Source organism: Schistocerca cancellata, chromosome 5 (genome assembly GCF_023864275.1).
Source record: "Schistocerca cancellata isolate TAMUIC-IGC-003103 chromosome 5, iqSchCanc2.1, whole genome shotgun sequence".
NCBI classification, from domain to species: Eukaryota; Metazoa; Arthropoda; class Insecta; order Orthoptera; family Acrididae; genus Schistocerca; species Schistocerca cancellata.
Genome location: NC_064630.1, coordinates 77,087,446 through 77,105,627, shown reverse-complemented (window position 1 = coordinate 77,105,627; position 18,182 = coordinate 77,087,446). Strand labels below are relative to the sequence as shown.

At 37.0% G+C, this 18,182-nt stretch overlaps 1 protein-coding gene across 1 annotated transcript in view; it reads left to right on the top strand.

Moving 5' to 3' along the window:
- Nucleotides 1-1,416: 1,416 nt before the first annotated feature.
- Nucleotides 1,417-18,182, top strand: part of LOC126188148 (zinc finger HIT domain-containing protein 2) — a 47,772-nt gene continuing 31,006 nt past the window's right edge. The window contains exons 1-3 of the mRNA XM_049929649.1: nucleotides 1,417-1,703; nucleotides 1,867-2,084; nucleotides 17,740-17,911. Of these exons, the coding sequence (XP_049785606.1) occupies nucleotides 1,672-1,703; nucleotides 1,867-2,084; nucleotides 17,740-17,911 (422 nt within the window). The 5' untranslated portion in view covers nucleotides 1,417-1,671. The remainder of the gene's footprint in view (nucleotides 1,704-1,866; nucleotides 2,085-17,739; nucleotides 17,912-18,182) is intronic.

Genomic DNA, 18,182 nt, shown 5'->3' with positions numbered 1-18,182 from the left:
CCACGATACATATGCATCGCGGATCTTCACCGGGAATACAGACTTGAGACTCTCACGGAGGTAATCCACAAACTCACCACAAGACTATACAGAAACTCTAGACATTCGCAGAACCCATTCATTCTGTATCTGGGGAACTACGACCACAACCATAGATGGAAACATAATAGACCAAAAAACATACTTGCAAGGACCTAAAATCTATGACCAAGTACACGCAAACAAAACGGTACAGGTAAGCCCCTGTTTATCCACCACCATTACTGGATATCCAGTTGGAACACACCTGTCGAAAAACCGGCACCATGCACGGAAGCCATACCGTACACTACACAGTGAGACGATCTATGGCCGATCTCTCACTAATATATAACGATCTTGACTGTTCCAGGAATGCAGCGGCTGCAGCAAACTGGGATTCATCGCCATCGCCTGTCATAGTAATGATACCCACACTAACAAACCCAACCTTGCATGAACTATCGCAGCTAGTAAGTCACTACTGTTCTTACTACCCATCCCACTGTCGCAGAGGTTTTTTTCCCTCGGCACGAGCCTTGGCACTTTTTTCCCTCTGGTTTTCAAATCGCTACCCTCATTCGCGTTTCGTCCACATTCTGATGGACCATGTTAATGCGTAATCTTACCCAGATGCTCGGATAACATCACAGCCCAGCATCCTGAGATCCACTGATTAGACAACTAACATGTTGAAGGAGGTGACTTTTAGTTTGGTCACCACGTTGGTGCGGGCTTGGAGGGGCCCCATTTCTCTTTGTTTTTTTTTATGCAAACATGGCATCAACGACTTTGCAAGCGTGACTAAGGCGATAGCGATAATGTTATTCATGTAGAAGAAGTGAAAAAAGGCCAGCATTTCTCGACAAAGATTTGAATATGTAAATTACAGGAGGACCAGAAATAGGTCGCATAATATTTTGAAGTGCTTGGGAAAACTTATGTTCAGCTGAGACAGACAATTTAAAGTTCGATTTTTTTTATGTTACTGCAGGTACAATGCAAAGTAATTCGTCTGAATGTTCAACAATAATATGAAAACTTTAAATAAATTCTTTGGATGTTGTCAAAATTTATGAAACAGTGTAAAAGTTTCCACTTATTAGTTTGTCGCTCTATGTGGAATGAAGCTACTATTCTTTCTTACGATATTTGCTTTTACGTCTAATGAGTTCTCAAATATTGACCGTGTCGTCAAAGTCCATATCAACAATTACGCTTGGATTTCAAAACATTTTAGTGACTCTCAACCTTCGCGGGCACACTCTAGACTCTACGTTGATGACGTAACGTGACAGTGACCAAAATCACTAGCAGCTGAGCTGGTGCAAGCTTCCAATGTGTGAGGAGGCTACACGAATTGAAAACTTGGCTGAATTGTTTTGGCAACACTGTTCGAGAAAAGATGTATAGAATTGTAATCTTTGCAATGTTGTTTTGTATTCCATCGAATTATAATGTACATTAGAGATGTAAATAAAAGTTCAGACACCCAATATAATGCCACCTCAACCTTAATTTCATTTGTGAAAGTCCTTGAATACGAGTGCAGTTCGACACTACGTTGTTGAGTGTTTATGGGCAGCAAGTTGTAGGTAGTCCTGCAGTGTTAACGGGGTTTGCTTCGAAACTGTAATTTAATTATTGCTTGTCATGGAGGAAACCGTTCAAAATTCATGTCAGATGTAAGCATGTTAAGTCTAGAAAATTAATATTACTACTGAAATGCCCTGTTTAAAGTAAATAAATGGATCGGAACATCAGTGTTACTGGTGAAATTCGTTTCCAACTTCGTCTTTAAAAAAGTAACTAATTATATCACATGTTAAAAAAGCTTTCCATTTCTAGATGTAATCGCTGTGCAGGGAAGTACATGTGTCCGCGGTGCAATATTTCGTTTTGCTCTGTCCAATGTTATCAGTCAGAAACGCATAGTGTGTGCTCTGAAACATTTTATAAGGAAAGTGTTCTACGTGAACTAAAACTGGAAAATGATGATCCTGAAGGGCAAAGGAAAATGCTGGAAATACTTTCTAGGATCCGAACGGAAGAACAGGATGAGTTGGGTAGGTTTTTGTGCAGTTAATATGTTTTTATTATCAGATGGAAGAAAAGGTGTCATAGCAATCGTAAAAGACAGAAATACATGTAAAGCGAAGTGTTTTGAATTTTGTGGCGAGCGTCGATTTATTTAAATTAACTATTACGGCGCCTTGGCATCCAAGGATCATGTTTCCTTGTGATACTGAAAAGCCCAAGTAAAGAACAGTTTTTGTTGTATGATGCATGTTGACTCTTGAAGTGAATGTTAATCATTCTTCTATTATTTCGAAATCAAGTGTATTAATTGCCAGTTTATATAGTTTCTCACAAACCTCAAGTTCTGAACTGCACCTATGGCCTACCATGTTTGTAACAGTTATCTTTTCTGATTGTCAGTCTATAATTGTTATGAATAGTTTAGAGATACTTGGTTTCAATCGGTTGTTTAAACCCAAAACCTCACAGCGTTGTTTCTTTTTTGTGCTTTACACACTTGCTGCTTTTTTACTTCATTGCCCTTCCCCACCCCTTTTCCGTTATCTAATCTCATTACACTGAACCAGTGCCATGTCCAAATTATTGTTCATTAGTTTATATTATATTGGCTATTGTATTATCTACTTACGTGTTACCATTTCTGCTGTAATGTGCTGCTTCCTCGGGTGCTGTTATTACTGTGAGTAAGGTTACATTGACATGTCATTTGATATGTAATAGCATGCTAGCTTGCAAAATAATGCTTCCTAGCAATGGATGCAAATTGAGCTACTGATCTATTTTTTCCCATTCTGTATTTACATAAGGAGAACTGACCCAATAACTTTCTATTTTTGCTGCCCTCATTAAAATTTTTGGAAAGATACTCTAAAAGAATTGAATAAAGATTAATGGGATTGTTAAACAATGCAAAACTGCGCTGACCGGCTGATGATGTCATTAATGCGGTGTGGATACATGCTTCAAGGAACAACCAATGGTGACACTGTTACTATCAGTTCAAAAACACATGGGGAAAAAAAATAAGGAGATCTCAATGGTAATAGTGGCTTTGAAAGGGGATGTTCCTGTTATTAATGCTTTGAGTTATATTAAAAATTTGAAAATGCCAAATGAGTGTGGAAAAATAGATATTTCCACCAGAGATGTAATTGTAACTGTAGGATACAGAGAATGTAAAACATAAGTTTGTCATCCAATATTAATTTGCTTTGCCAATTCTCAATCAAAATATTACCTTCCACTATAACCTAGACAAAAAAGTGTGCAAAACATAATGGCAATATCACTATCTTCAGTACACTTTAAGATGTCCACTAGACCTAAACTGTTCTAGTATATAACACAATTTAAGGTACCACTCAAAAGTGAACCTCATGATGTAGAACACAAACAGTAAATAAAACTGCTGACATCAGGTGTGTGATGTATGCCATCACACTTCGAAGAAAGCACCAATGTCATGCATTGTCAATCCACTCTTAAGTATGTTGCATTGTGGAAACTGGTAAAAATGTAAATCATGGTGCTTGCATTGCAGCTAGAAACAAATACACCATGTTATGAGTACACCACTGTATCTAATTTAAGACTAGGTGGACAATATTCTGACTACATTTTCAGGGTTTTGGTGATTTGGTCCAAGACTGAAATTACAACATAGCACAGATGTTATGTTTATCATTAATGTCACTATTTTAAAGTAATGCAAAAAGCTGTAAAAAAAAAAGCTTCAAAAGTATATTTGTGCCTTTTGTAGTATAGGCACTGCCAATAAAAGGCAAGAGAAAATACTTAGTGGATAAAACTATGTCTTTTAGAGGTAATGAGAGCATTGTGGAAGATTTAATGTGGAACAAGTATTTTCAATAACTAAGTCCTACTTTTTTTTTAATTATGTGAAAAATGTGATGCAGGCATCTTTTTATGCTCAGTTATTGATGTTTAATGTGAGTCATAATGCAGTAATATGTGCTGCTTTTTGCAGGTGATGCAGTTATTGTTGTCTAACTGAGTAACAAAGCATCAGCAGAACTGAATAATTATTTGTGAAAGAAATTGACTAGTTTTGTGCAAATGAGTTATCTTTAAACTTTAAAGAAAACAGCTTGTCCACTTTTATATCCTTGAAAGTACTGCATTTTCAGTGAATATAATTTTTGATGTAAAGTATAGAAAGACAGAAACTTCTATTGAAAGAGAAATATAGCCCTGCTAAAATTTTTGGGTTCAATTATTTTTGATGCAAGAATAACAGGGGTTAATTACTGCGTATGTCACCATGGTAGATTGATAGCTTTGTTTACTTGGCAGAGTTATGAGCCTTACAAAACAACTAAATGGATGTCACTATCAACACAAAACATTAGAAAAATAAAATCTGCCAAACTAATGGGACCTCCAAGGGAATAAGGATTTTTGAACAGGAATGTTTGTGTTCTTAACAGTTTCAGACTTGTTAAAAACTTGAAAATAGCAAACCATAGTAGGATAGGCTTTCCCACAATGTTAAGAGCACTGGAGCCCAGTATATTTTCAATAGTGAAGATAAGATCCTGTTATGAGCCAACAGTGGGGTATACAAAATTACATGTTCTGATTGTGACAAGTTTTACATTGGCCAGTCTGGCACAGACATAGTATCTATGCTTCTGAGCATGAACACAGCTAGAGGTTGCAGAATTCTGACTCCACATTTGCTGAGAATGTACTGAGTGAGGGCCACAACTGCCAGCCAGAGTCCCAAGCCCTTCACTTAGCAAACAAAGGCCAAAAACTCAGTCTGCTGGAAGCCCTGGAAATCATCTAGCTCACAGTCCAGAACTAATCTTGAATAACCAGACACAGCTTAACACTTCCCCTTTCCTAAACTTCACATAATCCTCTTAATTTTTCATTATTTCCCACACTGTCTGTTGCTACATATTCCCCCATTTCCGTTTATTCATCGAGTTCTTTTATTTTATTGAAATGCTCTATGTAATCCATATCGACTGTAGTTACAATTGTTGTCTTCCCTTAACTGGTACTTGTATAACTTTCCATGTTTAATACCTCTTGAAGTTGTCTTACCAAGTACTATTTTTATTTTACTTGCTTCATTTATTTTACTTCTTTCCTTTATTTAATGCAAACTGTTATGATGGCACAATTTTGAGTATAGTTTTTATGTTTTCCTCTTGCCCTGTTTTAATTTGTGTATTGTTCAATATTTTACTTTTTAAAATGCAGTGTCACCACACTCTCAAAGATGGCATTTACTTTATGTTCCTTCACACTGCTCCATTTTCCTGCATTTATTCATTTCTGTCTATCTTATTGATATTGCATAAGTTCCTGATATAATCTGTAGTCACATTGATATTTCTTTCTTTTAATTGGTTTTTGTATCACTCTTCATATTTTATACCTCCTGAAGTAGCCTTAACAGGTACTAATTTTATATTATTTTATTGGTTATGCTTATTAATACAGGGTGTACATAAAGTGCTGGAACACTTTCAATTATTTATTGCACAAGAACTAAACATTGTACAGATGTCATACATATCACATTTTGAAGAGAAACTCTGAAAGTTTTTTATACAAACATTCGATATGCGTACCATGAGTGACCCGACAAACGTCAGTGCGGTAATCGAATTCTTGCCATAGCCATCCCAGCATGGCATCATCGACTGTGGCAGTAGCTTCCCGTATTCTCTCCCGGAGTTCTGCTACATCACGTGGTAGAGGTGGTACATACATCAGATCTTTTAATGTGTCCCCACAGAAAAAAGTCACACGGAGTGAGATCTGGTGATCAGGGAGGCCATTTCATGAAACAAAGCTCGCTCTGCACCTGAATTCACCTTTTTTTCTATCGGCAAATTACCAAACTACGCTGTGGCGGTATACATGAAAAATAGCTTTCAGAGTTTCTCTTCAAAATGACATATGTATGATATCTGTACAATGTTTTGTTCTTGTGCAATAAATAATTGAAAATGGAGGTGGGTTGTTTGGGGGAGGAGACCAGACAACGAGGTCATTGGTCTCATCAGATTAGGGAACGATGTCGGCTGTGCCCTTTCAAAGGAACCATCTCAGCATTTGCCTGGAGTGATTTCCCTAAATCACAGAAAACCTAAATCAGCTACATTGCATTGCCACCTCACTGCTAGATGTTATTTACTGTACATTTCTGCTTCAATCTAGATGTGTAGCTTCTTTTTCTATGTCATTTTAACTTCTTTAGTGACAATAGTCAGTAAATGTCTGAAGATGGCCTTGTAAGCCAAAAGCAAGTTAACACAATAAAAGAAATACTGCAGAACAAAAGCAAACTAGCACTTTTCACTTATTATTAGCATAATATGGGTTTGATCATGGTAGTGTAAATAAAAAATTGTCATGACACATTTGTTAGCTTCGCCAACTAAGAACCAAATTGTCATCTTCCAGCATAACTCAGGCCTTGGGCTACACACTACAGATCACTCACCACAATCTTAAATAACAAAAATAGCTTCCTATCATTGTTGTGATACATGTTAGCATCATTAACTATCATCCAACTGTCATGTTCCATCGTAACCTAGTTCTCAGGTTATGCTACAGTTCATTTGCGTGACTGCAGTCACATAAAAAATCTACCTCTAGGTCTTGTGTACAACACAATCCAAAACACTCTCCTCCTCAATGGATCACCATCTCCACTAGTAATTCTAGCTAACAATGTGATCTAAGTCACCATCCACAAGAAATAGATGACACATTACAAACAAAATGTATATAGGCATTCACTACTGAAACATATAAATAAAAACATCCCAGACTTCATATACATAACATATGACATAAACTTCTAAGAATATACCAGTGGCATGCATTGTTCCCTAGATCTGAGTTATGGCCATCTTTAAACAATTGAAAATCCAGGATGGAATAATGAACTCGGCATCTCTACTATACATACTGCTAAAGTATGGTACAGAAGGTAACTGAAAGAAACGTGGAGTGAGAGGAACAGAAATAACATTTTTATTCAAAGGCAGTAATTACACTGAAGTCAGTGTAATTCAGATGGTCCCTTGGACATAACAAAAGGCAGGACATCATTCTTAATAAGGTGTGTAACCACCAAGGATGCCAATGAATTCTCTACGACATGTTTTCAAGCTGGCCACATGTTTGGTAAGGAGTTTTGGTGACAGGGTGTTCCATTTGTTGATCAGCACGATTGACAACTTCTGCGTTGTTGTTGTTGTTGCATGAGGACATGCAGTACATCTTCCCAACGCATCCAAATTTTGCTTGATGGGATTTAAGCTGGGGAAATGGGCAGCAGGTCAGTCCAATTGCTGAATATCCTCTTGTTCCAAGAGCTTTTCCACCTGCACTGTTGGATGTATTTGCACATTGTGATCCATTAAAATGAAGTCAGGACTAAATGTATCCCTGAAAAGATGTACATGGGGAAGGACTACAGCGTCACAATAATGTTGACTGGTGAGTATATTGTGTTCAAAGATTTGGACGTCAGTATGCCCGTGCAGCATTATGTGTCCGCACACTGTAACACCTGGATCACCAAAACAGTTATGCTTGACAATGTTCCTGGGTACATTATATACCCTCATATGGAAAGAGATGGGATAATGTATTGCACCCAGGAGCACAATCATTTTTTGGCCCCGGTGACAAATGGGGAGGCATAATGCTGCATGGGCATACTGACCTCAAGACCTCTGAATGTGGTACATTCACCCATCAATGATATTAATATTGCGACACTGTAGTCACTCCCCATGTGCTTCTTTGCAGATGTGCATTCGGCCCTGACTTTATTTTAATGAATAACAATGTGCAACTGCATCAAACAGTGCAGGTGGAGCAGCTGTTGGAACGAGATGATATCCTTCGAATGGTCTAGCCTTATCATTCCGCTGACTTAAATCGTATCAAACACATGAGGGATGCATTGAGGAGATGTAATACAGCACATCCACGTGCCCCAACAACTATCCAGCAGTTGTCAACCTTGTGGCCAGCATGAAAGCACGTTGCAAAGCATGCACTGCTGTCCATGGTGATCACACACACTATTAAGAATGATGTCCTCTCTTTGCAGTACCAAGGGAACCGTCATGAATCACATTGACTTCAGTGTAATTATTGTCTCTGAATAAAAGTGTCATTTCTGTTTGTCTCATTACATATTTCTGTCATTTACCTCCTGTACTACGTTGTAGTGATTCTTTCTACGCATAGTCCAAGTTTCATTGAACTGAATTACTTAGCAGTGACACATCATGCAAATGTTGTTTTTGTCCTTAAGTTTTACACACCAGGGTATTTTGAGGTAACTCCTCCCTTAGACAAAAAGCTTTCACTGTTCAAAATGAATGCTGGAATGATGTATAGGGTTCACACACCTTGCATCTTGTAGATATCTCTTTAAGTCGTCGTCAATACAACCACAGCCTCATGTTACTTTTTTTCACTAAATACTTTATAGTCATACAGTAATGGGTCTTATTATTTATTTATGTGCAGTATATTACATTTGTTTATGTTGAAGGTCAACTGCTGATCTCTGCACCAAATGTTGATCCTCTGCAGGGTTTCCTGTATCTAGTACTGTTATCAATCCAAGCATAAATACAGAAAAAGAAGAAATAGTAAACAGAGTCCTCAAAAGTATCACTGACTTGTTTTCTGCAATTGATGTCATCTTTAATTTTAAAAAGACACAATGTATTCAGTTATGCACATCTAGGGGTGATCCACCAATGATAAGTTTAACAAATACCAAGGAAATAATAAATAGGATGGAAACTTCAAAATCATTTAGATCCGTATTTATGAGAACTTAAATTGAAAAATGCACATTTTGGAACTTCTAAAACAACTTAGTTCAGCCACATTTGCACTTAGAATCATTGCAAATCTTGGAGGGTAAGTTGAAATATTTTCATTCAGTAATGTCGTATGAAGTAATTTTCTCGGGTAACTCATCTTTAAGAAAGTAAGTTTTCATTGTGCAAAAATGTTCTGTAAGAAAATTATGTGGTGCTCACCAGTGATCATCTTGTAGACATGTGTTCAAGGAGTTTGGCATTCTGACTACTGCTTCACACTATACTTATATCCGCTATGAAGTTTGTTGTAAACAATCCGATACAGTTCAAAAGGAACTGTGATGTACATAATTGCAATACTGGAAGGAGAAATGAAATGATGGAAAGTCCAGGGTGGAATCGCCATATAGCGGAGATGCTGAGTCACAGATAGGCACAACAAAGAGACTGTCATAAATATTAGCTTTCGCCAGTAAGTCTTCGTCAGAATTAGACGGCAAACACACATATACACAATCACGCAAACGCAACTCACACATACGTGACCATAGTCTCAAGCAACTGGTCATGTGTGTGTGTGAGTTGCGTTTGCTTGAGTGTGTATGTGTGTGTTTGCTGTCTACTTCTGATAAAGGCCTTACCGGCCAAAAGCTATTATTTGTGACAGTTTTTTTGTTGCTCCTCACTGCGACTCAGCATCTCTGCTATATGGAAGGAGAAATGACCTTCATTACTCCACATTGACCGAGCGAGGTGGTGCAGTGGTTAGACACTGGACTCGCATTTGGGAGGACGACGGTTCAGTCCCACGTCTGGCCATCCTGATTTAGGTTTTCTGTGATATCCCTAAATCACTCCAGGCAAATGCCGGGATGGTTCCTCTGAAAGGGCACGGCCGACTTCCTTCCCCATCCTTCCCTAATCCGATGAGACCGATGACCTCGCTGTCTGGTCTCCTTCCCCAAACAACCCAACCCCAACTCCACATTGAGATTGTCTTTAGCACATAAAGGGGTGCACAATACTGCTACAAAAATTTTTTATCACTTACCCAGTAATATAAAAAGTCTGACAGACAGTGAAGTACAGTTTGAAAACAAACTGAGAAAGTTTTTCTTTGACAAAACCTTGTATTCTGTAGAATTTCTTTTACTGCAATGTGTGAAAGGTGGTGCATAGGCCTTGCTAAATCACATCATCTATGTATCTCTTTTTTTTCTTTTTGAAAAATGTAACCATATGTTCAAATTAATTTGCAGTGTGAATGTAAAATGACTCATTCCACATCATTACGATCTATTGTGCAAAATGATTCATAGAACATGAAACTAACGAACTTACTGACTGACTAACTGATGTCAGCAAATTCATCTATAATTTTGTGCAATAACGTGTCATCAAAACTGGGATGACAGATGAATTTTTCAATCACTTGGGATGCTTAGCTCCTCCAGTGACCTTTGGCTGCTGAAGGAAGTGCAATTTCTTTCACACTCTCTATGTATAGTTGTATAGGAATTCATCAGACCAAATTGGCTTTCTTTTGAGAAGTGATTTTAGTTGTCTTTCTATACTATAGTCATATGTATCAACATCTGTCGTTTTGGCATTCATGCAACAATTTGAGCAATCCCACTATGATCTTCCTTAATGAAATAATTTTGGGAACTGGAATTTCATGTTACAGCCATCTCTCTTATATCCTTTTTTTTTTATATCATTATGGTCTCCACGTGTGTGGATAGTTGGCTTTGACCTGTTTAGTGATTTAACATAGGAACAAAACTTACTGAGATTTTCTGTCATATTGTTAGATAGAATTTTACTTTTGAATTTGTAAACACTTTACACTGACTTCCTTTGATCAGTTTTGTTTGTCAACAAGACTTTGGCTATGTTTATATATGCAGAGAAGTTAGTTTTTTTTATTTGATTAAAAAAGTTTTTTAACATGGCTGTTGATGCACAGCAGGTCATTCATATCCTTTACAACTTTGGCCAGCACATGCGTATTTAAGGTGTATTGTACAATACTCTTAAATGTTGATGATTTATACTCAACATTTCAGTCTCAGGAGTGAATGTTTGGTGTTGACCGTTCAGATAATCTGAAACTTGTTTCTTGTTGCACTTATTACGTAGAAATATCATCATACCTTTCTTTATTTTGCTCTTCACACATATAGTGAGTGGTGCTATAATGGCCAAATGATGACTGATTCTCTTCTCCATGCTGAGTCAAGAAGTTTAGACCCATTTGTAACCTAAAGATCTAAGATGTTACTGTCTAGAGTGGGTTCTATGATTAACAGCTTAAGGTAATTTTTGGATAAGGCATTTAGAACGTCTTCACATGACACGCTGTCCTGAGTACCCACCATAACCCCTTGAATCTTGTAGTGCATAGCTGGTAAGTTGAAATCTCCCACTAATTACATAAAATGGGCAGGAAATTTATGTGCAACCTTCTCCAACTTTTTCTCTGATATGTTCTACGACTATTGCTCTTGAGGGCAGAAGCCGATAAAAGCAACCACCTACCATGTTTGATTCACCTGTAATCATTATCTTCACCCACAGAATTTCATATTTGGAAGTGAAGTTAGTAAACTTCACTAAATATTACTATATTATATGCAGCTGTAAAAATGCTTCCACTACCTGCTGTCTATCTTTGTGATATACTATGCAATCAGAATTTAGAATTTCTTTGCTTTCAGCACATGATTTCATCAAGCTTTCTGCTCCTAGTACTATACAGGCATTACCTTTTATAAGTGAGACAAATGCTGAGACCTTTCCATGGACACTCCACAATTAAGTAAGACTATAGTCGCATTAACTTCTTCCAGTCTGCTATGAAGAGTACATCTCTAATTAGGCGTGCTTCTGTTCTTCCCTCTCTGAATTCAGAAAATTTTTCAGGCCTATGGAGGGATTCCTCTATCCTAAAGCAAACTTTAAAGAACATTTACTTGCCACACACATTCTGTTATCCTAATGGCCACTTGCTGTGTGTAGTGCACTACTTACTGTGGATTTCTAGTAGCCATTAATGGTATGTAACACACTCCTGATGCATTAAGAGGGATCCAACATTTCTCAGCCTGATAGAAGAGGGTGAGAAATCTGCAGTGAAGTATGATGTCATTAAGTTATGAATATCTGACCATGATAGCATATAGCTGAAGAGTCGTACCATAGCTAATGAGAATTTCAAAAGGCTAGCTGTATAAGAGCTCTAAACAAAGTGAACATTGAAACGATGAGAAATGAAATGGTAATACAGGGTTATTACAAATGATTGAAGCGATTTCACAGCTCTACAATAACTTTATTATCTGAGATATTTTCAAAATGCTTTGCACACACATACAAAAACTCAAAAAGTTTTTTTAGGCATTCACAAATGTTCGATATGTGCCCCTTTAGTGATTCGGCAGACATCAAGCCAATAATCAAGTTCCTCCCACACTCGGCGCAGCATGTCCCCATCAATGAGTTCGAAACCATCGTTGATGCAAGCTCGCAGTTCTGGCACATTTCTTGGTAGAGGAGGTTTAAACACTGAATCTTTCACATAACCCCACAGAAAGAAATCACATGGGGTTAAGTCGGGAGAGCGTGGAGGCCATGACATGAATTGCTGATCATGATCTCCACCATGACCGATCCATCGGTTTTCCAATCTCCTGTTTAAGAAATGCCGAACATCATGATGGAAGTGCGGTGGAGCACCATCCTGTTGAAAGATGAAGTCGGCGCTGTCGGTCTCCAGTTGTGGCATGAGCCAATTTTCCGCAGGCTACGCGTGAATCTTGCCCGCATGCGTTCAACCGTTTCTTCGCTCACTGCAGGCCGACCTGTTGATTTCCCCTTACAGAGGCATCCAGAAGCTTTAAACTGTGCATAACATTGCCCAATGGAGTTACCAGTTGGTGGATCTTTGTTGAACTTCGTCCTGAAGTGTCGTTGCACTGTTATGACTGACTGATGTGAGTGCATTTCAAGCACGACATACGCTTTCTCGGCTCCTGTCGCCATTTTGTCTCACTGCGCTCTCGAGCGCTCTGACGGCAGAAACCTGAAGTGCGGCTTCAGCCGAACAAAACTTTGAGTTTTTCTACGTATCTGTATTGTGTCGTGACCATATGTCAATGAATGGAGCTACAGGGAATTTATGAAATCGCTTCAATCATTTGTAATAGCCCTGTAATAGACTGGCCCAATATATTGGCCATTGGTAGAAGTTTAATTAACGCTTCTCTGCATTCATATCTACCATGACACTTAACTTTAATAATAACTGCCCTCTTGTTATTAAAATGTGCAACCATAGCAGTATACACAAACCACCACATGCAAAAAATGGTACTCCCCATGACTCGTATCAAATTCGAATACTTTTACTTGTGATCAGGGGTAGAAAAGTTAATTGGGGTGAAAATAAGAATAATTTGACCGTAAAAAAACTTTATTTGTCTGAAATTAAATTAGCAAAATGTGAAGCAAATGAGAACTGCATCTTAAATTCCAAAAATAAATGCATTGTAGCTTGAAACTTTGTAAAAAATGAAACAAACATGAGTAAGGTACAAACCACTATTGCAATTGACTGTAATGCTCTAAATGAGTATTTTATAAACTTTACAAACTCTTTTGTACCACACAGTAATGGTATAACTGATGGTGAAGCTCTGTTTTCACAAGCATGATGTGCAACAAAAGAAAGATGTATTTGGACAAGAATCCCTCCAAGAGTTATTACTAAATCTCTGAATAATTGGAGCAACTCCAGATTAGAGGACTATTATTATTTCGCCAGCTATGTTCAAAACTGCATAAGTAAGTAAATTAGAAAGCTTGTAGTCCATCTTGATGATAACACTTTCCCACAATGTCTTAAAATTACATTTACACTTACAGTAGGATTACACAAAATGGGTCATAGTGACATACCAGATAACTACAAGCCTATCAGTTTTCCCAATCACATCAAAAATAGTGTTGAATTGTGTTCATCAGCAGATTTACAGCCATTTTGAAAATAACAAGTTACTAAATGAAACCAGTGTGGTTTTCAAATAAAATTATTAGTTATTAACACAATTGGAAGCCTGCTAACTACAATCCATAATGCTTGCGAAAGGAGATCAACTACTTGTGCTACTTTTAACAGACATAAGTAGAATATTTGACACTGTGTCACATGATATTGTTACAAAGAAGATATGTATTATTGTACTGCAGGTAAGTTGCTACATTTAATTAGTTCTTATCTAAACAACAAGTAACAGTTAGTGATTAAGAAGAGGCCCAAATAAAGAGAAGAATCCAACAGGGTTCTGTTCTCGGGCTTGTCCTCTTTATTTTACAAGTTAATGGCTTACAAATCATCATTTGTGGGGATTTCAATGTTGATTCTCAGAAAGAGTGTAATAGGAAGAATGACCTTGTAGTATTACTCAGTTCTTTCAATTTGAGCTCCGTCATTGATTTTCCTACTCGGATAACAAAGAACAGTAGGACATCGATAGATAACTTTTTTATAGACCAAGATAAGTTTAAGGACATAAATGCTTATCCTGTTGAGAATGGTCTTTCAGATCATGGTGCACAGCTAGTTACAGTACATGACATAACTCTATGCAGTATATCAAATCAGAATTTCAAAGCAGTGCGTTCAATTAACAATATAAATATTGCAAACTTAAGGGAAAGCCTACAGCAGCTAGACTGGGATGAAGTGTATAAGGAACCCGATGCAGACTTGAAGTATAACTTATTTCACGATACATTTTTGAGGGTATTTAAAAATTGTTTTCCCAAGAAAATAGTTAAACATAATTCCAAGAAAACTTATAAAAAACCTTGGCTAAATAAAGGAATAAGAATATCTTGCAACCGTAAAAGAGAACTGTATCTAACAGCAAGAGGGACTACTGACCCCGAAATTGTTCAATATTATAAAAACTTTTGTGCGATACTAAGAAAAGTTATTAAAAAGTCCAGAAGCATGTGTATCATGTCTGAGATCAGTAACTCTGATAATAAAATTAAAGCAATTTGGAATATTATTGAAAGGGAAACAGGGCAACCAAGAGCACAGGAAGACTTTAGTGCCATAAAACTGAATGACAAGTGTAGTAACAAACAATCAGAAATTGAAAATATTTTCAATAATCATTTTTTAAATGTTGTGGAGAAAATAGGATCTAGATCTTTACTAGAAGAGGCAAGGCTACTAATAGAAGAGGCCATACCTGTGCAGTTTGAAACAACTGTATTTCCACCAACCTCTCCCTCTGAAATCAGTAAAATAATAAACTCACTGAAAAGTAAAAGCTCTTACGGAATTGATGGCATTTACAGCAAGGTACTTAAAGCCTGTTCCCCACAGATAAGTAGGATTCTCAGCCACGTATGTAATAGCTCTTTGGAGCAGGGTGTTTTTCCCGATAGACTGAAATATGCCATTGTAAAACCATTCCATAAAAAGGGGGATACGTTGGATGTCAACCACTACCGCACAATCTCTCTTCTGACAGCTCTATCAAAAATTTTTGAGAAAGTAATGTTATCAAGAGTAGCCTCCCATATTTGTAAAAATAAAGTACTAACAAAATGTCAGTTTGGTTTTCAGAAAGGCTTTTCAACAGAAAATGCTATATACGCTTTCACTGATCAAGTATTAAATGCTCTGAATAACCGGGCATCACCCATTGGTATTTTTTGTGATCTCTCAAAGGCCTTTGATTGTGTAAATCGTGGAATTCTTTTAGATAAGCTAAATCATTATGGTTTGAGGGGGCAGTGCACAAATGGTTTAATTCATACTTAACTGGAAGAATGCAGAAAGTTGAAATAAGTGGTTCATGTAATGTTAAAACAACAGCTGATTCGTCAAACTGGGGGGCTATCAAGTACGGTGTCCCACAGGGTTCGGTCTTAGGTCCTTTACTGTTCTTGTTATACATTAATGATTTACCATTCCACACTGATGAAGATGCAAAGTTAGTTCTTTTTGCTGATGTTACAAGTATAGTAAAAACATCCAAAAACCAAGAACTAAGTGATGTAATTGTAAATGATGTTTTTCGCAAAATTATTAAGTGGTTCTCAGCAAACGGACTGTCTTTAAATTTTGATAAAACACAGTATATACAGTTCCGTACAGTAAATGGCATAACTCCAGTAATAAATATAGACTTTGAACAGAAGTCTGTAGCTAAGGTAGAATTTTCAAAATTTTTAGGTGTGTCATTGATGAGAGGTTAAACTGGAAGCAACACATTGATGGTCTGCTGAAACGTCTGAGTTCAGCTACGTATGCTATTAGGGTTATTGCAAATTTTGGTGACAAGAATCTCAGTAAATTAGCTTACTATGCATACTTTCATTCACTGCTTTCGTATGGCATCATATTCTGGGGTAATTCATCGTTGAGTAGAAAAGTATTCATTGCTCAAAAACGTGTAATCAGAATAATTGCTGGAGCCCACCCACGGTCATCCTGCAGACATCTATTTAAGGATCTAGGGATCCTCACAGTAACCTCACAGTATATATATTCACTTATGAAATTTGTTGTTAATAATCCAACCCAGTTCAAAAGTAATAGCAGTGTGCATAGCTATAACACCAGGAGAAAAGATAATCTTCACTATGCAGGGTTAAATCTGACTTTGGCACAGAAAGGGGTAAATTAAGCTGCCACAAAAGTCTTTTGTCACCTACCAAACAGCATCAAAAGCCTGACAGATAGCCAACCAACATTTAAAAATAAATTAAAAGAATTTCTAGATGACAACTCCTTCTACTCATTGGCTGAATTTTTAGATATAAATTAAGGGAAGAAAAAACCAACTTAAACATTAGTGTCATGCGATATTTTGTGTAATGTAATATCTTGTACAGACATCTTTTATTAACCTGACACGTTCCACATCATTACGAAGTGTAGTATTCATGATCTATGGAACAAGTATTAATCTAATCTAATCTACTTAAAGAGTATGGCCTTTTATACTGATGATATAAAAACAGAGACTTGTTGAGAGTAGTAGCAGCAGCTGTAAACCTAACAAGCTATGTGTAAATGAGTCAAAAACAGAGGGAATTTATTTTATTTAATTGCACAAACATATAAAAACAAAATACCAAAGTCTAAAAGTACTAGATATCGTAATAGACCACAATGGGATGAAGTACAAGATATCCAAGTAGTACACTTGCACACACATTTTCTATCCTTTGAAATAAGAAACTCTGGTAGAAAAAAATTATTGTTTCTGACTTTCTATTGTGTCCTTTGTTTTTCAGTTGCAATATTGGTTTCTGTTATGAGAAAATTCGTCAGGATCAGGCTTTGAATGTGGTGGGCAGAAAAATTTACCTTGAGATTGACCATATATTTGCTAAATGCGAGAAACAACTGCAAGCTAGATGTAATTGAAAAGATACAAACATTGAATAAAGGGCTACAGTTAGTAGCAGATATGTGTAGTCTACACTGATTTCTTAGTCATGTAACATGTACATACATAATGTACTTACTAATACAATATGCATATATGTAGCCTAATGTGAAACTGGAAAGGGCTGTGGAGTATTTGTTCATATATGTAAGTAGACATATATTTAGAGTTACTTGTGTGTGTATTTGTGTGCAAATGCGTTTACATAAGTGTAAAACTTCCACTGATGTAGCCAACTGCATGGAAACTTGCTGGCGGGCTAATAAAGTATATATTTGATTTACATCCTGTACATAACAGCTAATTTACTTTATTGAGTGAGGCTATGCATTTCTCATAATCTGTTCTGGGTGTGTGTACAGACTCGGATGATGAACGCGATCTCAGTGAACGACTTGAAGGTGTGGACTTAGATGATGCCGATTCTGTGTGGAAGTGTCTCACAGAATGCGAGCGACAAGAATTTGAAGCTCTTGTAAGAGAAGGTGATATTACAGATGTCTTGCCACTCTGGGAACCTTGGTGGACTTACAGGTAAGTCTTTTATAGTTGGGGAAAATGGTAACCTCTGTGTATAAAAGAAATTCTTAAGTCTCTAATGTAAAATCTTGAGTAAAGCCAAATACCTGTGATATAGAAGAGGTGATGAGTAGTGGCTAGTCACATATAAAATGTAGTTGAATGCTGTACCTCAGCTTTTTTTCTTAAAAAAACAGCAAGCAAGAAATGTCGAGTTTTCTGTCTGTCCTGTTGAGTGTTTCAGAAAAGCTGATGGGTAGTATGACCCAGGCAGCTTTGGTTGCAA